The sequence below is a fragment of the Giraffa tippelskirchi genome, chromosome X (assembly GCF_054371585.1).
Source record: "Giraffa tippelskirchi isolate mGirTip1 chromosome X, T2T-mGirTip1v1.2.pri, whole genome shotgun sequence".
Classification (NCBI taxonomy): domain Eukaryota; kingdom Metazoa; phylum Chordata; class Mammalia; order Artiodactyla; family Giraffidae; genus Giraffa; species Giraffa tippelskirchi.
This window is the reverse complement of record NC_137289.1, coordinates 98,933,064-98,955,116: the sequence shown is the minus strand read 5'-3', so window position 1 is coordinate 98,955,116 and position 22,053 is coordinate 98,933,064. Positions and strand designations below refer to the sequence as shown.

At 43.8% G+C, this 22,053-nt stretch overlaps 1 protein-coding gene across 6 annotated transcripts; it reads left to right on the top strand.

The window, feature by feature from the left end:
• The first annotated feature begins 3,345 nt into the window (after window positions 1-3,345).
• LOC145537180 (uncharacterized) lies at window positions 3,346-18,932 on the top strand. 6 transcript variants are annotated; one of them, XM_081567998.1, is made up of 11 exons: window positions 3,346-3,590; window positions 7,366-7,614; window positions 7,887-8,105; window positions 9,163-9,334; window positions 9,553-9,632; window positions 10,861-11,458; window positions 12,282-13,023; window positions 14,122-14,201; window positions 14,677-14,815; window positions 15,189-15,347; window positions 18,820-18,932. In XM_081567998.1, the coding sequence occupies exons 7-10, from the start codon at window positions 12,882-12,884 to the stop codon at window positions 15,299-15,301; spliced, it is 474 nt and encodes a 157-aa protein (XP_081424124.1). In that variant the 5' UTR covers window positions 3,346-3,590; window positions 7,366-7,614; window positions 7,887-8,105; window positions 9,163-9,334; window positions 9,553-9,632; window positions 10,861-11,458; window positions 12,282-12,881; the 3' UTR covers window positions 15,302-15,347; window positions 18,820-18,932. The 6 variants fall into 6 exon arrangements, with proteins under 6 accessions (XP_081424124.1, XP_081424122.1, XP_081424119.1 ...); XM_081567996.1 differs by having other exon boundaries at window positions 10,861-11,597; XM_081567993.1 differs by having other exon boundaries at window positions 10,861-12,530; window positions 12,805-13,023.
• The last annotated feature ends 3,121 nt before the right edge of the window (window positions 18,933-22,053 follow it).

Sequence of the window (22,053 nt, the reverse complement as noted above, 5' to 3'; positions counted from 1 at the left end):
TATAGATTTTCTGTTCCACAGTTCCTCTAAATATGCATATTAATTCCACAAATTTAGATCTAGATTATTTTTGCTTTTCAAAATATACTATAATATTTGAATATCAACAGTTTCTACTGGCTTAAACCTTAAACCTTTCCTCATTTTGCAGGATTGAACAAACCAGCCAGAATACTCTTGACTAAAGCAGGTGATAATCGGCATTTTTCCCGATAGGAAATGAGTAATCTTCTCCATTTCGACCTGTTTACGTTGCTTTTTTGTAGATACACTTTATCAGAGTAAGTTCCATTCTATTCCTAGCTTGCTGTCTTGAATATAGATTCAGTTCAGTTCCGTTCAGTCGCTCAGTCGTGTCCGACTCTCTGCGACCCCATGAATTGCAGCACGCCAGGCCTCTCTGTCCATCACCAACTCCTGGAGTCCACCCAAACCCATGTCCATCGAGTCGGTTATGCCATCCAACCATCTCAGCCTCTGTCGTCCCCTTCTCCTTCCGCCCCCAATCCTACCCAGCGTTAGGGTCTTTTCCAATGAGTCAGCCCTTCGCATGAGGTGGCCCAAGTATTGGAGTTTCAGCTTCAACATCAGACCTTCCGGTGAACACCCAGGATTGATCTCTTTTAGGATGGATTGGTTGGATCTCCTTGCAGTCCAAGTGACTCTCAAGAGTCTTCTCCAACACCACAGTCCAAAAGCATCAATTCTTCGGTGCTCAGCTTTCTTCACCGTCCAACTCTCACATCCATACATGACCACTGGAAAAACCATAGCCTTGACTAGACGGACTTTTGTTGGCAAAGTAATGTCTCTGCTTTTAAATATGCTATCTAGGTTGGCCATAACCTTCCTTCCAAGGAGTAAGCGTCTTTTAAGTTCATGGCTGCAATCACCATCAGCAGTGGTTTTGGAGCCCCCAAAAATAAAGTCTGACACTGTTTCCAGTGTTTCCCCATCTATTCGCCATGAAGTGATGGAACCGGATGCCGTGATCTTAGTTTTCTGAATGTTGAGTTTTAAGCCACCTTTTTCACTCTCCTCTTTCTCTTTCATCAGGAGGCTCTTTAGTTCTTCACTTTCTGCCATAAGGGTGGTGTCACCTGCATATCTGAGGATATGGCGTGTGACTAAATAAGGGCCAGTTTGTCCAAAGCACTGTGTGCCTCTTCCTGTTTTTCACCCAGAATTCCTTCATGACGCAGTGTCATTCAGGGATCGCAGAGGTTACAACTTACCCCTGTAGAACTGGCTGTGAGCAACGCTGTTTCTGTTAGGGATCCTAATTCATCTGAAGCCAGAGATGGAATTTCTGAGCTGGAGTGCATCTGTGTCCTCAGGTGTGACCTATTAGAGCTGTTTTGGGTTGGCATCCAGGATGAGCACTCTAAACTGTTTGCAGATCTCTGTCCCAGGGCATGAAATCTCAGAACTGTTTGGGGGGGGGTCTGTGTCCAGAGGGTTGGGCCTCTCAGCTGTTCATATATCTGCACACGAGAACAGTCTGAAGAGAGAGGCTGGATGGACCCCACTCTCACGGGCCTTAGAAGCAGGCCTGTGATGTCACATTTGCTACGATTTCTACCATGCCTCCCTACAGAGAGAAAAGCTTGGGGCCCCATCCTCAGAGAGGGTAATAATGCACAGTTCACAGAAGCCCAGGTAATAATCCTGATAAGAAAAATACTTGCTGATATGACTGCCACCCTTGATAGGGGCCCTGTGACAAAAACTGTGTACACACACTCTCTCAGTCCATCTGCCCAACCCACAACAAGGAGGGCACCGTTAGCAGATGGGCGCCCAAGGCCCAGTGCAGAGGGAAGGTCTCAGCTCATGAGGAGGGGAGGAACTGGATGGAAGCTTGGGCTCGTTGGAGGAGGCGGGAAAGACTCAGCACAACCCTGGCCAGGGAGTGGGGGAGGGGGGCGTTGGCACAGGGCCACAGGGACCCTATGGCTGACTCACTGTCAGGGTATGTCTCTGTGTCTCCCCATCACACACCCAGCTTCTTATCTGATGGATGGAATGGACTCGTCACATTCCCTGGGGACGTGATCATGGAAGGTACAGAGTTGAGCCTCCAAGCAGCTGGGGGGAAATCTCACATTCACCAGTTTGCATGAGGCTCCACCACAAATGCAGAGATCCCTGCCTCTCTTTCCCCCATTAGAGCAGTCATTGGCAGGGAGATCAGCAAGAGGGCAGTCTGGGCAGGATAGGTTGTGAGGGACCCTGTGTGCAGCATGAGCCTCCCCAGGAATGGAGAATGTCCTTTTCCTGATGGGCAGAGGCCCCTGATGTGTGTGAAGGGAGCGTGATTAAGGCCCAGGCCATGGGCAACTGAGTCATTCTCTAGAGAAAGAGAGGATTTTACTCCCCAGGAGTAAAATGGAGACATCAGGATTTCACTCCCCAGTTTTTCCACTAGGATCTAGGATACTTTTCTCCCAGATAGGTATCTCCTCTAGGCTGTTGCTCAAATGTCACAATCTTAGAACTTCCCTGACCACTCTTTCTAGATATCATCCCCTCTCTCTATTTCACTATCCCAATTTAATGTTAATCATGGCAGTTACAAACACCTGATAAATTACTTGTATTTGGGGACCACATGATCCCAAGAGAAGGTAAGCTCCATGAGGAAAAGGTCGATTTTCTCTTTCCAAACACACAAATTTGTGCTTGACACATACTTTGGAGAGAATGCATGAACAACGGAATGAATAAACAAAGTTAAACCTGTTGAGAGAAGCATAGCTAGACAGGCTGAGGATTCTGCTAGAGAACATATTCAGGGATGATAAGATGATGACAAAGCTGTGATCTTTATCGCACCTACGAGGTGGTGTCCTTGGGTCTCCTCGAAATTGACCCCTTTCCTAACAGAATGGAAGGTCCTGTTGTCTTTTTCACATATTACTCGCGGTCAACGTCAGAGGCCTTCCCCACGCCAGGACCTCAGATTCCAGTCGGAAGCTTTACTTACCCTGCCCACTGGGGGACTGTGGCTGGATATTTCTGCCTTAAACTGGAAAGCTCAAACAACTACGATGCGCAGCATAGATAAAATGCTTTCAATGCTCTTTGTTACGACAGTGGTCACTATAGACAAGTAATCTTCAGTTTATGAAGACTTCTTTTTGAGTCCAAGATGGCAGCAATCTGTGGGGTTTTCACCCTAACCTTGCCCTTCCGCCCTTTGCGGATCATCCTGGAATGGTCCCCAGGCATCTATATCTGCTGTTCCCCAATCCCACCAGCAAGGGGCGCGCGAGATGAAACAGTTCTGTCCTGGGATATACCACTGAGGGGAAGCGGTAAGACCCCCCCCACTCTGGAAGGTACCATTGGGAGAGGGCGTTCCACAGCAGGGAGGGCCCCCTTACACCGCGTCAGGCATGGACCACAGTTCCCAGGCGCGGCGCTCAGGGCGCCTCTGGGTCTATCCCGATTCGCTCCTCTTCGTCTTCCCGCTGCTTTCGAATCCGAGTGGACACTGGTATTCAGCGGAAACTTTCTTCGTCTCTTTTCCAACTCCACCCCTTCGTTGGTGGGACGACTACGGAGCGAGAGACCTGCTGTCGGTTTGGGTATGGCGTCAGAGAAGCTTTCTGGGTAGTGACTGGTCACCGCGTGATTGCGGGCACTGTGGGCACAGAACTGGAACTGAGGGCGAGAGGCGCGTGTATACGCGTGCGCCTGCGTTAGCGTGCGCAACGATGCAGAGCATGCAATTTTCCTCCGAGTTTTATTGCTTTTCCCAAAGGGGTCGAATAGCTGCTCTGGTTAGTGGCGAGGTTTGGCGCGGTCACTGGCCGTGCATGGTGACTGCGTTTCAGTCTTGTTTAGCTCTCGCTCAGTCTGGATCCTGTGGCAGCGCACGGTCTTCACACAAATGCACGCAATTCATGTCCAGGGAGAGGTCTCTGAGTTTGGTGTCTCTCCCTGGAGAGTATACTGTATCTGGCACCTTGGGATTGTGTGTTGCTACGTGTGACAACACAGGTGGTGTTTGGCTACATTTGATCTCCTTGAGCCTTTGGGCGGAATTGTGAGTGATGGGACATTTGATGTGAGTGGATTTTGTGAGCCATAATACAAAGCCTCTAGGATGTGTGCCTGTATACCGGGATGTGCATCTTTGGAGGTTTCTTGCCTCTCAGTCCCTGTGTGTGAGATCTCTGTGTTAGGGGTCTGCACCCCAGAATGTGAGATCACTGAGCTTTTTGATTCTGGGTTCCAAGTTGTGATGCCTCTGTGCTGCTTTAAGGATGGGTTAGTCTAAAGGTGTAAAGGATCAGCTGCCTGGGGCTCTATGCAGAGGTTGCAAATTTTTCCTTTGTCTGGGAACTTTGTCTTAAGATTATATGATATTCTTGAGTTATTAAAACTTCTGCCTTTCCGTTTAGGAGGGTTTGTATTAGGTCGGTAAGTGTCCGCGTGGTTTGGGAGTCAGTCTCCATGATGTGAAGCATCTGTGCAGTTCTCATTTGTTTCTGTCTGGAAGACTTTGGACTGTTTGCAGGGTCTCTGTCACAGCGTGTATGGTTATGGTCTCTGTTGTGTTTGAGCGTCTGAGACTCGAGTTGTGTGCTCTCTGTGCAGAGATTCAGTGAGCTCTTTTTGGTGTCTCTGGCTGTCTATGAGCTGTTGGAAGTCTTCGTGTTAGAAATAAAACCTCTTACGTTCTTGGCTGTGAGGTCTCTGTCCAGGAAGTGAGGATTTGGTAGCTGGCAGATATGATTCTGAAGCCGGGAACCTGACATGCTGACTGTGTGTTGTTGAGTGTATCACTTGTCTCGTGAAATCTCAGTATGTATCATAATTAATACAGTGGGGCCAGTGCCCATCTTGGAGGGTACCTGTGCATGTTAGCAATGTGTTTAAAGGGCCTGCCTCCAGACTGTCCTTCAGCAAATGTTTTCTGAGCACCTGCCATAGACCTGAGCACTATTGGAGGAGTTTGGGACAGGGCAAAACTAACCAAGTCTCTCATTGCATAGACTTGGTGGTCAGTAAGTAAATCAAGGGTGGCAGGCACTATGAAGAAAGATATTGCTAGATCAGGGGAAAAGGTGTATGTGGGTATGATATTATGATTTTCTTCAAGATAATGAGGGAAAGTCTCCCTGAACGATGCCAAGTAAGCAGAGATCTGGAGGAAGTGAGGGAGCAGGTCGTGGGGTTACCTAAGGGAAGAGCATTCCAGGCAGAAGGAACAACAAATGCAACAGTCCTCGCATGGAAATCTACTTGGCGTGCTCCTGAATGTCAAGGAGTCCTGTGATGCACTGGGTTTGGCACGTAGCTCTCATTGAAAGGGGCCTGGTGCTGCTATTTCTGTTTGTCCCCCAGTTTGTGGTCATCTGCATTTCACAGATGAAGGACTCAAGGCTCCAACATGTGCCCTGCACCTTCTCTCCTACCTATACCTGAAATTAGGAGTGAAACCTTCTGGTCCGTCAGGAGAGACAGAGAACTTGAGTGTACCAGCTGCAGGGATGATAGCATCCACGTTGAATGTCAGCCGAGCAGCGTACCTCAGTTTTAATGTGGGAATCATGCCTCATATCGTTGCCTGCCCTTGATGGAGGGCAGGACTTAAGAAGGAGAAAGGGAACTGGGGCAAAGGAGAGAGGCAGGAAGGGGAAGCTGGAGGACAATGAGAAAAAAAAATGAATGGTCTCATCACATTGCTTGGATTTGGCCCAAATCACCTTGATTAAATGATTGGAGTGATATATAGATATATAGATATATAGATATATATTTTTTACTTTGTCCCTGTCCCTACCCTTTCTTTCCCTCCCCTTCTCTTTTGTGCCTGGGATACCACCTGGGGCTGGAGATTTCTTTTCTGTGAATTTTTCAACTACAAGCTTGCTTTTAAAATAGGTTATCTGTTCCTTTTTCACTGAAATTTGATAGTTTGTCCCGCTTCACCTAAATTGCCAGATGTAGTTATTCTATGACTATAAACTTATTCATAGAATCCTTTTAATTTCTGTGGAATCTGTAACCTATTTCTTTCCTGATATTGGTAAGTTTTGTCTATAGTTATCTTGCTTTTGTTTTATTCTTCTGGGTGGAAATTTATGAATTCGTAGTGACCTTTTGAAAGAGCCAGCTTTGGGTTTTGTCGATTATCTGTATATTTTTTCTAATATCTGTTCCGATCTCTATTTCCCTTATTTTGCTGAGTCTCGCTACCAAAGGGGTTTAATAAAGTCCCTGAAAGTTTCCCAAGTATAGTGTAATCTCACAGATTCTAGGGCACTGTTGTAGCCGCACTGAGTGAGATCCACTGAATGTAGATCATGGCATCTGCACTTTTTACAAGAATTCCTCAGTTCTGATTGACATGGACAACGTGTCTAGGCACTACTGGAGCAGAGGCATGGTCTTATTTTCCCTACTGCCAGGCTGTCTTCACTGAGAGCATGTGACAGGGTTGTCTGTTTTCTCTGATGCACAAACCCAAGGGGTATGACACAAACTCAAGGGCGTTGACAATTAAATGGAGGGAGGCTTTGGACTAGAGCAGATGCGGTGGACTTTGGAAAAAGTAGATGCATTAGAGATTTTCGAAGTAAAAGTGACAGAACTCAGCAAGAATATGGACTTGAAGTGAAGGAGAGGGAATTGTAAACATGGTTAAGACCAAGTTTCTGTGTCCTGTCATAAGGGTACAAAGGTGTCATGGGAAATCCTGGAAGTTGGCCAGGTCTGGAAAGAATTCCAAATAAGATTTTTATGTTTATGAGCTCATGGTCTAGATGGATACAATAACCAGTATTTACATACTTAAAGTTCCTTTTCCTTTTAAAAAAAAGTGAGAGGTATTGAGATATAATTTATATACAATAGAAGTCAATGCTTTAAAGCATTACCGTTTATCGAGTTTTCACATATGCATACCATTGCGTAAATGCTACCACAGCAAAAATGTAGAAAACGCCCCATTCGTTTGAAAACGCTCCTTTGGGCTATTTGCATTGAGACTCCTTCCTCCATTCCTATACCCTGGCCACCGCAGATATATTTCTGTGCCTATAGTTGTGCCTTTTCCAGGAATCCATTGACATGGAATCATATAACACATAGCCTTCTGTGTCTGACATCTCTCAGTGGCACAGCTGAGATGCATCCTTGCTGTTACATGCATTAGGAGTTCCTTTTGAAATGACTGTGTAGTATTCTCCTGCACGAGTATACACTTTTGTTTCTCTTTCATCTCTATGCCAGTTGTTGAATAGTTGGGCTGTTTCTGGTTTTGGCTATTAGGAGTACATGAGTAGGATATTTTAGTAATGGTCCTTGTGTGAATATGTTTTCCTTTGTCTTTGGTAAAATTAAAACTCCTAGTAAGTACGAAAATTCCTGAGAATAAGAAGAATGTGCTACTGGAGAAGAGTGAAGAAATAGCTACAGAAGGAATGAAAAGGCTAAGCCAAAGTGGAAACAACCCCCGGCTGTGGTTGTGTCTGGTGGTGAAAGTCAAGTCCGATGCTAAAAGAACAATATTGTACAGGAACCAGAGGTATATTCTGAGAAATCAGTTACCAGTTCAGAGATATAAAGGTGCAGTGCTGCAAGCAACAGATGGAAACAGAGGTATGTATTTCTGTGTCTATTCCATGGAAGTGAGTAAAGCCATCGCAAGCGTGATGGAAAACCCAGAAGCAGAGAAGGAAATGGTTCATCAAAGCATGTATAAAAATAGGTATTAAAAACCGTAATGTCTGTTTCTGTCACGAATGTCTTTCTGAGACACATTCTCCACTAAGGGTAACCTGGGACTACCTATCACCAGTTTGTGGATGCATAAGAAAGACTGCCCTGGAAGGAAAAATATATAGTCTTCAAGCCCCTTTCTCATCCTCCAGAGACCCTGCCGTTCCAGGACTCCACCTCAGTGGCGAGAAAACCTCAACGTGCACGGCACACGCCGAACTCCGGGAGCATGCGCAGTGTGTGCACGTGCACCCGTTGCTGCGCATGCGCCTTGGTGCACATACATCCTGAGCGTTCTGTGAGGAGCGTTGGGCCTGAGGCGGTTGGGTTTACTCAGTCCCGGTTCCTTCTCACTGCTTGCGAGTCACCAGGTAGGTCCACAGATCTGTCCTGTCTGGAGTTGAAGTGCGCGAGTGTGTGAGGGGGAGCCAGCGAGTTTCGGGCGGGTCGGGCAGTGCGATCTGGGGCCTTTGAGGAGGAAAGCCCTCGAGGTGGTCATCTTTCTCCTCAGAGGTGTCGCGACGCCATAGTTCTTGCCCTGGTGGCTGGAGAGGAAGGGCGGTGGGCAGAAGAGGGCAGGGGTCGGGTGATGGTGGGGGGGAGACTTGGGAGTGCTATTTGAAATATCTGGTTCACTGGGGCCCTGGAACTGACGACAGAGCACAGAATCTGGGGCCGGCAGTGGGACCTGGGCAGGGGGCGGGGTGGGCGATTAAGGAAAGGCCTAGAAACCGGACCGCGGGGGGGTTGTGACTGTATTGTTATAGCCACGCGTTTTGGGGAACAAACTCACTCAGAAGGACAATGCAGGTAATGGAGGGCAGTTTATTACACCGGCGGGCCCAAGGCAGAGTCTCCTCTTAGCCAAGGACCCCGACCAGCATTTGTGAAAATCTTTTATACCCCATGTGTACGTGTCCGAACTCACCACCCCAAATTCCTGGAGACTTACATAAACAAAGGAAGGGTAAATACAATCACAGTAGTCTCATCATTTAGGTGTTATGTGTTCAAACAGTTAAACAGTTGGCCAATAATCAATAAGCCGGAGGTTACACTCCGATAGGTACAGAAACATTTACGGCCTGTCCAGAGACAGGGGTGATTAGTGTATGTTTTCTCTTAGGCGATGAGTAACCTGGATAGGATCTTCAAGGTTCCCCTGTCCGGAGGGGGTCTTATCCTTCTATTGTCGTTTTCACAGGCACTAGGCACAGAGTTCAGAGTCCATTAGAGAGGTGGCCGAGCATGATCAGCACCAACAGGCCTAAGATGGAGTCCAGGCCCCAGGAATTCCTTCTTCATTATCCCGGGTTTTGTGATAAGGTGTCAAGGGAGACGTGGACCAGTTGCTCTGCATGCACTCACCTCAGCCCCAGACCCTGAGAAAATCAGGCTGTAAAGACGGAGCCTTTCTTCTTGTTCCAGCTGAATTCCAAGGGAGTTGGGGGAGATATGCCTGGTGAAAAGGAGTGTGACAAAAGGAATAGTCCTGGATTTTTAATTCCTAGCAGCGTTTCACTAAATATCTTCATGATGGAGAATTCTGTTGTGAAATCAAACTTCCTCACAAAAATTCAGCCTTCCTGTGTACCTTAAGGTGATTTCTCTGCCAGCTTAGCAAAGACAAATATGGCTTTTCTAGCAACTGTATTTGGTGTACTTGGAATGCATGTACACTCGTACTTAACCAGAGTTTTCTTTTGAAAGTATTTTCACATTTTTAAAAAAATAATAAGTCAACGTATGGTCATAAAAGTGATCAAATATAGCTGTACTCTTAAATACATTTTCTAAATCACAATATTCTACTTTCAGGGAGAAATATGAGTTTGCAAGTGGCATCAACATTGGGACCTATAGATCAAGAGTCCTCCCAGCCGGGTGAACCTGTGGTTGTGAGTACCTTACCATTTGATGTTTTCTATTAGCACAAGTTTATTTTGGAGAAAATATTGTTAAGTAGTGAGGTCGTTGCTGAGCCGCAGAAAGACGGCCGGGATTCTTGGCCTCTGGAGGAGAAGAATTCAATCCGGGGCCAGAGACGAGGCTGGATCGCCCAGAGCTTTGGTGTGATAAAGTTTTATTAAAGTGTAAACGAGATAGAGAAAGCTTCTGACATAGGCATCGGAAGGGGGTAGAAAGAGTACCCCCCTGCTAGTCTTCAGCTGGATGATATATAGTCACTAGCAGTTTGTTAATGAAAGAAAGGAATGTCTTAAACTCAGAAGGGCACCAGGCCCCTCATCCATAAGATGTATTTTGGAATAATCTGGGCACCAGACATCCCGGGTCATAAAACGATTGACTTGAATTTTGCAGAAAGGCAGATCATGCAAATAGTTTCATCTACATAGATTAGGGGAACAGTGTCTGAGTATAACATACTGGTTTGTCAAGTAGGTTCTGAGCCATTAGGCGGAAGACAGCGCTTGGGGTAAATGCAGAGTACAGTAACATAGCTTAAGACAAACATTTCCATAAGAAAAATGCATTGGTTAACTCAAAGTTTGAGAATAGTTAACTTCAGGTGAAACCAGGTGTCATGGCCACACAGTATTTTAAGAGAAACCTCTTTTAAATTTGTATAGAGAAGGGAAAAAATATCCCTAGTTTGTTTCATCCTGCCGCTTAAGAGAGAGAGAAAATGTCTGACACTTGCAGCCTATTTCCTCCGTTTGGAGACTCCTGGCCTTCCTGCCGGTTGCCCTCTCAGTAGTACAGATGCAGCGATAAAGGTCTTTCATGCTGATAAAGGGTGACAGTTTGTCTTAGGAAGGAACATTGATCCAGATATATTACAGTCTGGTGTTGCCTGGATGAGTATACCGTTAAATTCCCTGGAAATGTGCCCAGTGACTCCCTCCTCCTGCTTATTAACAACAGATTGCATACTTCCATCCCAACATAGATTTAAATAGCTTCCAAAGTCTTCCTGGGTAACTCTTAGGGGAGCTAACTTTTCTCTGTGGGAAGAGTAACTTTATTAAAAGTAAGTACATAGAATTGTGTTGGGAAAATGTTGTTAGGTTAACTTATGATCAGATATATCTGTGTCTTATGTATATTTATGCTATTAGATGTATTAACAACAAAAGGTTTTTATTTGCATGCCCACTCTACTAGGACCAGTAGCCCAGTGTTGAGCAACCTCAACAAGGGGAACCACCAGCTGAAATGCAGGATATCACACCGGCAAAGGAGGAAATAAATGAAGAGGATCCAGTGGATCGTGGTGAAGAGAAGCTTGAGACATAATTTATATACAAGAGAAGTCAATGCTTTAAAGCATTCCTGTTTGTCGAGTTTTGACATATGCATACCATTGCGTAAATGCTACCACAACAAAAAGGTAGAAAACGTCCCGTTGGTTTGAAAATGCTCCCTCGGGTGAGAATGCAAACTAGTACAGCCACTATGGAGAACAGTGTGGAGATTCCTTAAAAAACTGGGAATAGAACTGCCATACGACACAGCAATCCCTCTGCTGGGCATACACACCAAGGAAACCAGAATTGAAAGAGACACGTGTAGCCCAGTGTTCATCACAGCACTGTTTACAATAGGCAGGACATGGAAGCAACCTAGATGTCCATCAGCAGACGAATGAATAAGGAAGCATTGGTACATATACCCAATGGAATATTACTCAGCCATTAGAAAGAATACATTTGAATCATTTCTATTGAGATGGATGAAACCGGAGCCCATTATTCAGAGTGAAGTAAGCCAGAAAGAAAAACACCAATAGAGTATACTAATGCATATATATGGAATTTGAAAGACGGTAACCATAACCCTATTGCGAGACAGAATAAGAGACACAGATGCATAGAACAGTCTTATGGACTCTGAGGGAGAAGGTGAGGGTGGGACGTTCTGAGAGAATAGCACTGAAACATGTATATTATCATATGTGAAACAGAACACCATTCCAGGTTCGATGCATGAGACAAATGCTCAGGGCTGGGGCAATGGGATGACCCAGAGGGATGGGATGGGGAGTGGGTGGGAGGGGGGTTCAGGATGGGGAACACATGTAAACCCATAGCTGATTCATGTCAATGTATGGCAAAAGCCACTACAATATTGTAAAGTAATTAGCCCCCAACTAAAATAAATAAATTTATTAAAAAAAAAAAAAAGCAAATGCTCCCTCCGGCTATTTGCATTCAGATTCCTTCCTCCATTCCTATACCCTGGCAACCACAGATATATTTCTGTGCCTATAGTTGTGCGTTTTCCAGAAACCCATTGACATGAAATCATATAACACATAGCTTTCTGTGTCTGACATCTCTCAGTGGCACAGCTGAGATGCCTCCTTGCTGTTACATGCATTAGTAGTTCCTTTTGAAATGACTGTGTAGTATTCTTATGCATGAGTATACTCTTTTTTCTTTCATCTACATACCAGTTGTTGAATAGTTTGGTTGTTTCTAGTTTTGGCTATTAGGAGTACATGAGTAGGATGTTTTAGTAATGGTCCTTGTGTGAATATGTTTTCCTTTCTCTTGGGTAAAATTGGCTAAAATTAAAACTCCTAGGAAGTACCGAAATTCTTGAGAATAAGAAGAATATGCTACCGGAGAAGAGTGAAGAAATAGCTACAAAAGGAATGAAAAGGCTAAGCTAAAGTGGAAACAGCCCCCAGCTGTGGATGTGTCTGGTGGTGAAAGTCAAGTCCGATGCTAAAAGAACAATATTGTACAGGAACCAGAGGTATATTCTGAGAAATCAGTTACCAGTTCAGAGATATAAATGTGCAATGCTCCAAGCAACAGATGGAAACGGAGGTACATATTTCTGTGTCTATTCTATGGAAGTGAGTAAAGCCATTGCAAGCATGATGGAAAACCCAGAAGCAGAGAAGGAAATGGTTCATCAAAGCATGTATAAAAATAGGTATTCAAACCAGTAATGTCTATTCCTGTCATAAATGTCTTCCTGAGACACATTCTCCACTAAGGGTAACCTGGGACTACCTATCACCACAGTTTGTGGATGCGTAAGAAAGACTGCACTGGAAGGAAAAAAAGATAGTCTTCAACCCCCTTTCTCATCCTCCAGAGACCCTGCGGTTCCAGGACTCTACCTCAGTAGCGAGAAAAGCTCAACGTGCTCGGCACACGCCGAACTCAGGGAGCATGCGCAGTGTGTGCAGGTACACCCGCTACTGCGCATGCGCCTTGGTGCGCATAAGTAGCGCGCATTCTGTGAGGAGCGTTGGGCCTGAGGCGGTTGTGTTTACTCAGTCCCGGTTCCTTCTCACTGCTTGCGAGTCACCAGGTAGGTCCACAGATCTGTCCTGTCTGGAGTTGATGTGTGCGAGCGTGTGAGGGGGAGCCAGCGAGTTTCGGGCGGGTCGGGCAGCGCGTTTTCGGGCCTTTGAGGAGGAAGGCCCTCGAGGTCGTCATCTTGCTCTTCAGAGGTGTCGTGACGCCATAGTTCTTGCCCTGGTGGCTGGAGAGGAAGCTCGGTGGGCAGAAGAGGGAGGGGTCGGGTGATGGTGGGCGGGGGGGAGACTTGGGAGTGCTATTTGAAATATCTGGTTCACTGGGGCCCTGGAACTGACGACAGAGCACAGAATCTGGGGCCGACAGTGGGACCTGGGCAGGGGGCGGGGTGGGCGATTAAGGAAAGGCCTAGAAACCGGACCGCGGGGGTGGGGGGGTGGGTTGTGACTGTCTCCCGGGTTTTGTGATAAGGTGTCAAGGGAGACGTGGACCGGTTGCTCTGCATGCAGACTCACTTCAGCCCCAGACACTGAGAAAATCGCCATAGTCAGGCTGTAAAGACTGAGCCTTCTTGTTCCAACTGAATTCCAAGGGAGTTGGGGAGATACGTCTGGTGAATAGGGGTGTGACAAAAGGAATAGTCCTGAATTTTTAACTCTTAGCAGTATTTCACTAAATATCTTCATAATGGAGAATTCTGTTGTGAAATCAAACTTCCTCACAAAAATTGAGCCTTCCTGTGTACCTTAAGGTAATTTCTCTGCCAGCTTAGCAAAGACAAAAATGGCTTTTCTAGTAACTGTATTTAGTGTGATTGGAATGCATGTACACTCATACTTAACCATCGTTTTCTTTTGAAAGTATTTTCACATTTTTTAAAAAAGTAATAAGTCAACATATGGCCATAAAAGTGATCAAATATAGCTCTAGTCATAAATACATTTTTTTTTTTTAATAAATTTATTTATTTTACTTGGGGGCTAATTACTTTACAATATTGTAATAGTTTTTGCCATACATTGACAAGAATCAGCCATGGGTTTACATGTATTCCCCTTCCCGAACCCCCACCCACCTCCCTCCCCCTCCCATCCCTCTGGATCATCCCACTGCCCCGGACATTTTCTAAATCACAACATTCTACTTTCAGGGAGAAATATGAGTGGGCAAGTGGCATCAACACTGGGACCTATAGATCAAGAGTCCTCCCAGCTGGATGCACCTGTGGTTGTGAGTACCTTACCATTTGGTGTTTTCTATTAGCAGAAGTTTATTTTTGAGAAAATGATGTTAAGTAGTACAGATGCAGTGATAAAGGTCTTTCATGCTGATAAAGGGTGACAGTGTGTCTTAGGAAGGAACATTGATCCAGATATATTACAGTCTGGCGTTGCCTGGATGAGTATACTGTTAAATTCCCTGGAAATGTGCCCAGTGACTCCCTCCTCCTGCTTATTAACAACAGATTGCATACTTCCATCCCAACATAGAGTTAAATAGCTTCCAAAGTCTTTCTGAGTAACTCTTATGGGAGTTAACTTTTCTCTGTGGGAAGAGAAACTTTATTAAAAGTAAGTACATAGAATTGTGTTGGGAAAATGTTGTTAGGTTTACTTATGATCAGATACATCTGTGTCTTGTGTATAGTTATGCTATTAGATGTATTAACAACAAAAAGTTTTTATTTGCATGCCCACTCTACTAGGACCAGCAGCCCAGTGTTGAGCAACCTCAACAAGGGGAACCACCAGCTGAAATTCATGATATCACACCTGCAAAGGAGGAAGTACATGAAGAGCATCCAGTGGATCGTGGTGAAGAGAAGCTGCCGCGTGCCTGTCAAGGTAAAGTGTATCAGTGCATCCTGCCTTAAGACATACCCAGTGAGTGGAGGAAAGGAAACATTAGAAAAGGACTTCAGACAGTTCCTGAAAAACTGAGGAGAGTATAGTTTGCAGGTTCGTGTGGTTGGTGAAATTTTCCCTTGTTTTCAAGACAAAGAAGTCGGGGGAGCATCTAAGTTGTCTGAGGACAACCCTGGAAAAGGAAAATGGTAATGACTTTCGGGAAATTCTGCTTTCCTTTTTCTCCAGCAACACATTCCTGGAATAATGCTCCTGAGTTTCTTACTCATCACATTTTTACCATACTAACCTAAGGCTTTTAATTCATAACACTGAGGGAATGAATATCATCATTCCCTTGTTTATATTGTAGGTTTTACAGCTAAATTGATGCGTTTTTTTAATGATCCTTACCTGGAAATTGATCTCCCGGAATTGGCTGTGGCAAAGACTGGGGGTCAAGGTGGAGATGGTCCTGATGTCTAGGAGGAGATTGCGTCAAATATAGAGCCTGTTGAAATGCCAGAAGCAGGTATGTCATCCATTCAGAAAGTAATTTATGTGGTTTCTGTTTTTCAGAATATTATATCTTTAATAATATAGAGGGAACATTACTATTATTTTAATAATAGAATTCACATATTCTTTGAAAGATAGTTCACATCCCAGATGCCTGAGTGCCTGACTTACAGACTTTCCAATAAAGAGACAGGATCAAAGCCATATCGAACTGAAAATAGGAAACCGTTTTCCTTTTTTTTTTTATTTTTAAATAAATTTATTTATTTTAGTTGGAGGCTAATTACTTTACAATATTGTAGTGGTTTTTGCCATACATTGACATGAATCAGCCATGGGTTTACATGTGTTCCCCATCCTGAACCCCCCCACACCTCCCTCCCCCTCCCATCCCTCCGGGTCATCCCACTGCCCCAGCCCTGAGCATTTGTCTCATGCATCGAACCTGGAATGATGTTCTGTTTCACTTATGATAATATACATGTTTCAATGCTATTCTCTCAGAACGTCCCACCCTCACCTTCTCCCTCAGAGTCCATAAGACTGTTCTATGCATCTGTGTCTCTTATTCTGTCTCGCATATAGGGTTATGGTTACCGTCTTTCAAATTCCATATATATGCATTAGTATACTGTATTGGTGTTTTTCCGTCTGGCTTACTTCACTCTGTATAATGGGCTCCAGTTTCATCCTTCTCAATAGAACTGATTCAAAAGGAAACCGTTTTCTTTCCTTGAGTATAAGTACTTTAAGCAACAGCTAATAATTTTCAGGTTCTTTTCTAATTTCTGCTTGTAACAAATACGGAATGCATTTGTAATAAATATCAGTTTACATGAAATATGCTCAGTAGGTTCTAGTACCAGCTTTAACATAATGTGTGTGATTCAGGTAAATCCCTTAACTTCTAAACTGAACTTTATTCATTTAAGTTGTGAATTCAGAACAGATACACTAAAATGCCAATTTTTCCATGCTGATTTTTGCACTCTCTGATTCCCTTCGATGGAATGCATACAAGAATACTCTGTTTTTCTTGATTGATTTATCATAAAATATCATCTAGAGTCAAATTATAACAGGGGAATTGAGATTTCATTTTCTGATGGGGGACCCATGTACACCCGTGGCTGATTCATATCAATGTATTGCAAAAAACACCACACTATTGTAAAGTAATTAGCCTCCAATTAAAATTAAAAAATTAATTTTTTTAAAAAAGAAAATGAGCCAACATTCCGCTTGATGTTTGTTAAATTCTCTCAAATTCTGAATTCTCTAGCTCTTAGGAAAATTAGTTGCATTTTAAATCCTTTCCCCATTGAAGCATGATGTGACTGAATAATAAAATGGCAAAAGGTAGTCTAGTTTCCTGTTTCTGTGGCTGATCAAGTTGAGAGAGTGCATTTAGTCAGTGATATCCCAGGCAGGTGTGAGTGAGATACATATGCTAAGCACACTACCTGCCCCCATGTTTGGTCTGTTTTGGGGGGCGTTTTTTTGCTTATTTTAAGTGGAGGATCATTACTTTACACTACTCTGATGGTTTTTGCCATACACCCAACTCTCACTCTTAAGGAACTAGTAAAAATCTGAGCCTCACGATATAATCGTCTCTCACTATATCAAATATGTTATTTTTCCTCTTTGATACGTGAGTTTAAAAAGTTTTGAAGGTTAAAGTCTGTAACTCTAGTTCTTCCCACGTAATCAGCGTAGTATCTTTCACATAGGTGTTCTCCAGATTGCTGACAATTAATTGCATGGTTCTAATTTTACAGGAAGAACTTCATGGTTAGGGAAGATTTTACTGTGTATTAGCCTTCTAAATATTTTCACTTTACCTTTTTGTTCCATTCCATTAGAACATGTAGATGAAAAGACAACTTTCAGACTACTTTCAAGTAACTACAGAACATGATTAAAATGTTCTCTTAGAAACATCTTAGCCCTAAATATGTGTGGTATTTAAAAAGAAAAATACATTAATTATAAAGTACATAAATATAAAATCCTACCCCCAACAAACAGGTAAGAAAAAGAGCGACAGAATAAACCTAACGGAAAAAGCAAAAGATACTTAATAAAAGACAGGTATGAATCGTCAGGAAGAGGAAAATAAACTCAACTAATAGATAAACACAATGTGGTAATTTACATAATTTTGTAACACACATATATATACACACACATTTTTTAATATTCTTTTCTGTTGTGATTTATCACAGGAGGTTGGACATAGTTCCCTGTGCTGTATAGTAGGACCTTGTTGTTTATCCATTCTGAATGTGATAGTTTGTATCTGCCAACCCCAAATTGCCAGTCCATTCCTCTCAGTTTACATGATTGTGAAGAAAATGGACAAAGCCCAAGTATACCTAATAAGAAATATGAACAAGACACTAACAGTAGATTACAGAATTAAAACAGAGTATAATCTGGAACTCACATATTTTTAGAATATTGATGGGATGTGTCTAATAGGGTAGAAAAAGAAATATTATTTAACATAGCCCAGAGTAACTAAATAAGTAAACATCACAAGATACCGTGGATGAACTTTTGAAATTGGTCAGAGTTGTCTCTCAAAAGCCATTGTCATTCAGAAACAAACCAAAAAATCTCCTTTTCCAGATTTTCTTCTCTCTTCCTACTTGCTTTTCTCTCTCACTCATACTCCCTCTAGCTCTCCCGTTTCTTTTCTTCTCTCCTTTTTCTCTTTCTTCTTTTGGTGTGGCTGTGAGAAAGTCCTATTTCTGCTTCACATGTTGATGTCGCCAGTGATAGTAATGACTGAAAATTAGTGTCCCCATATAATTTATTATACCAACTGGAATGCTTTCCAAGGTGACAAGAAACATTTAGAATTACAAGAGGGCCACAAGTAAAAAGGGGGATAAATGTTTAACTGACTTAAAACAACCACATCAGGGATGAATTAGAACAAATGAAAATTTCTACACTCTTCCACAGTAGAGAAGAAACAAATGTACTACTGGCCTTTTTCTTTACTTCACTTAAGCAGTAACAGAGATAACAACTGTTGAGCTGTCCTATATTCGGAATATTATTTCAAACCAACACAGTTCAATGATACTTTTGGGGGATTTTTTGGTTTTAGTTTTTGTGTATTTTGTTTGTCTTAGGGTGTTTTTTGTTGTTAGATATTTTACTGAATGTGTACACAGTTTTGCCCTCTACTGAAAACGACCTTCTGATAGGTTCAATTGATTTCATTTGTTCTGAACTCAGTGTCCTTATTTTCTTGTATAACTAGGAAGGGTAGTGTGTTTTTAAAAATACTGGTAATAGGCTTGAAAAGTCGATAAAATCTCTAGAGAGGATTAACTGAAGGTAAGCCAGAGGGTCGCCCGTAGTGTTCTTGTTTTAGTCCACTTTATAAAACTACAACTGCGATGAACTTTGTACACCTCTCCTATCAACGAAATTTCTGCTAAGTAACTTTTTTAATGTATATATTATAGGTGAAGGGCGACGATTTGCTTGAAAGAAGATAGACTGAAGCCATCTGTGCTGTTCTTATGTTGTATATTTGACTGTTAAAGTTCTGTCAATAAAGTTTCATTTTCTCCTTGCACATTTTTTGTTACATTTATCCCCGAGGATTTAATGGTATTGAAAATTCATGGTTTGTGATTTTTATGGCCTAGTTGAGGATGTATGTAGAGATAGAATGTTTGTATATAGATTTTCTGTTCCACAGTTCCTCTCAATATGCATATTAATTCCACAAATTTAGATCTAGATTATTTTTGCTTTTCAAAATATACTATAATATTTGAATATCAACAGTTTCTACTGGCTTAAACCTTAAACCTTTCCTCATTTTGCAGGATTGAACAAACCAGCCAGAATACTCTTGACTAAAGCAGGTGATAATCGGCATTTTTCCCGATAGGAAATGAGTAATCTTCTGCATTTCGACCTGTTTACGTTGCTTTTTTGTAGATATACTTTATCAGAGTAAGTTCCATTCTATTCCTAGCTTGCTGTCTTGAATATAGATTCAGTTCAGTTCCGTTCAGTCGCTCAGTCGTGTCCGACTCTCTGCGACCCCATGAATTGCAGCACGCCAGGCCTCTCTGTCCATCACCAACTCCTGGAGTCCACCCAAACCCATGTCCATCGAGTCGGTTATGCCATCCAACCATCTCAGCCTCTGTCGTCCCCTTCTCCTTCCGCCCCCAATCCTACCCAGCATTAGGGTCTTTTCCAATGAGTCAGCCCTTCGCATGAGGTGGCCCAAGTATTGGAGTTTCAGCTTCAACATCAGACCTTCCAGTGAACACCCAGGATTGATCTCTTTTAGGATGGATTGGTTGGATCTCCTTGCAGTCCAAGGGACTCTCAAGAGTCTTCTCCAACACCACAGTCCAAAAGCATCAATTCTTCGGTGCTCAGCTTTCTTCACCGTCCAACTCTCACATCCATACATGACCACTGGAAAAACCATAGCCTTGACTAGACGGACTTTTGTTGGCAAAGTAATGTCTCTGCTTTTAAATATGCTATCTAGGTTGGCCATAACCTTCCTTCCAAGGAGTAAGCGTCTTTTAAGTTCATGGCTGCAATCACCATCAGCAGTGATTTTGGAGCCCAAAAAAAATAAAGTCTGACACTGTTTCCAGTGTTTCCCCATCTATTCGCCATGAAGTGATGGGACCGGATGCCATGATCTTAGTTTTCTGAATGTTGAGTTTTAAGCCACCTTTTTCACTCTCCTCTTTCTCTTTCATCAGGAGGCTCTTTAGTTCTTCACTTTCTGCCATAAGGGTGGTGTCACCTGCATATCTGAGGATATGGCGTGTGACTAAATAAGGGCCAGTTTGTCCAAAGCACTGTGTGCCTCTTCCTGTTTTTCACCCAGAATTCCTTCATGACGCAGTGTCATTCAGGGATCGCAGAGGTTACAACTTACCCCTGTAGAACTGGCTGTGAGCAACGCTGTTTCTGTTAGGGATCCTAATTCATCTGAAGCCAGAGATGGAATTTCTGAGCTGGAGTGCATCTGTGTCCTCAGGTGTGACCTATTAGAGCTGTTTTGGGTTGGCATCCAGGATGAGCACTCTAAACTGTTTGCAGATCTCTGTCCCAGGGCATGAAATCTCAGAACTGTTTGGGGGGGGGTCTGTGTCCAGAGGGTTGGGCCTCTCAGCTGTTCATATATCTGCACACGAGAACAGTCTGAAGAGAGAGGCTGGATGGACCCCACTCTCACGGGCCTTAGAAGCAGGCCTGTGATGTCACATTTGCTACGATTTCTACCATGCCTCCCTACAGAGAGAAAAGCTTGGGGCCCCATCCTCAGAGAGGGTAATAATGCACAGTTCACAGAAGCCCAGGTAATAATCCTGATAAGAAAAATACTTGCTGATATGACTGCCACCCTTGATAGGGGCCCTGTGACAAAAACTGTGTACACACACTCTCTCAGTCCATCTGCCCAACCCACAACAAGGAGGGCACCGTTAGCAGATGGGCGCCCAAGGCCCAGTGCAGAGGGAAGGTCTCAGCTCATGAGGAGGGGAGGAACTGGATGGAAGCTTGGGCTCGTTGGAGGAGGCGGGAAAGACTCAGCACAACCCTGGCCAGGGAGTGGGGGAGGGGGGCGTTGGCACAGGGCCACAGGGACCCTATGGCTGACTCACTGTCAGGGTATGTCTCTGTGTCTCCCCATCACACACCCAGCTTCTTATCTGATGGATGGAATGGACTCGTCACATTCCCTGGGGACGTGATCATGGAAGGTACAGAGTTGAGCCTCCAAGCAGCTGGGGGGAAATCTCACATTCACCAGTTTGCATGAGGCTCCACCACAAATGCAGAGATCCCTGCCTCTCTTTCCCCCATTAGAGCAGTCATTGGCAGGGAGATCAGCAAGAGGGCAGTCTGGGCAGGATAGGTTGTGAGGGACCCTGTGTGCAGCATGAGCCTCCCCAGGAATGGAGAATGTCCTTTTCCTGATGGGCAGAGGCCCCTGATGTGTGTGAAGGGAGCGTGATTAAGGCCCAGGCCATGGGCAACTGAGTCATTCTCTAGAGAAAGAGAGGATTTTACTCCCCAGGAGTAAAATGGAGACATCAGGATTTCACTCCCCAGTTTTTCCACTAGGATCTAGGATACTTTTCTCCCAGATAGGTATCTCCTCTAGGCTGTTGCTCAAATGTCACAATCTTAGAACTTCCCTGACCACTCTTTCTAGATATCATCCCCTCTCTCTATTTCACTATCCCAATTTAATGTTAATCATGGCAGTTACAAACACCTGATAAATTACTTGTATTTGGGGACCACATGATCCCAAGAGAAGGTAAGCTCCATGAGGAAAAGGTCGATTTTCTCTTTCCAAACACACAAATTTGTGCTTGACACATACTTTGGAGAGAATGCATGAACAACGGAATGAATAAACAAAGTTAAACCTGTTGAGAGAAGCATAGCTAGACAGGCTGAGGATTCTGCTAGAGAACATATTCAGGGATGATAAGATGATGACAAAGCTGTGATCTTTATCGCACCTACGAGGTGGTGTCCTTGGGTCTCCTCGAAATTGACCCCTTTCCTAACAGAATGGAAGGTCCTGTTGTCTTTTTCACATATTACTCGCGGTCAACGTCAGAGGCCTTCCCCACGCCAGGACCTCAGATTCCAGTCGGAAGCTTTACTTACCCTGCCCACTGGGGGACTGTGGCTGGATA

Excerpts from the sequence above, each read along its gene's own strand:
- LOC145537180 (XM_081567993.1), top strand. The coding sequence starts at position 12,395 with ATGTGTCTGGTGGTGAAAGTCAAGTCCGATGCTAAAAGAACAATATTG. Across the intron at positions 12,531-12,804 it reads AGCAACAGATGGAAACGGAG|AGACCCTGCGGTTCCAGGAC; the intron begins GTACATATTTCT and ends CTCATCCTCCAG. Across the intron at positions 14,816-15,188 it reads GCTGCCGCGTGCCTGTCAAG|GTTTTACAGCTAAATTGATG; the intron begins GTAAAGTGTATC and ends TTTATATTGTAG.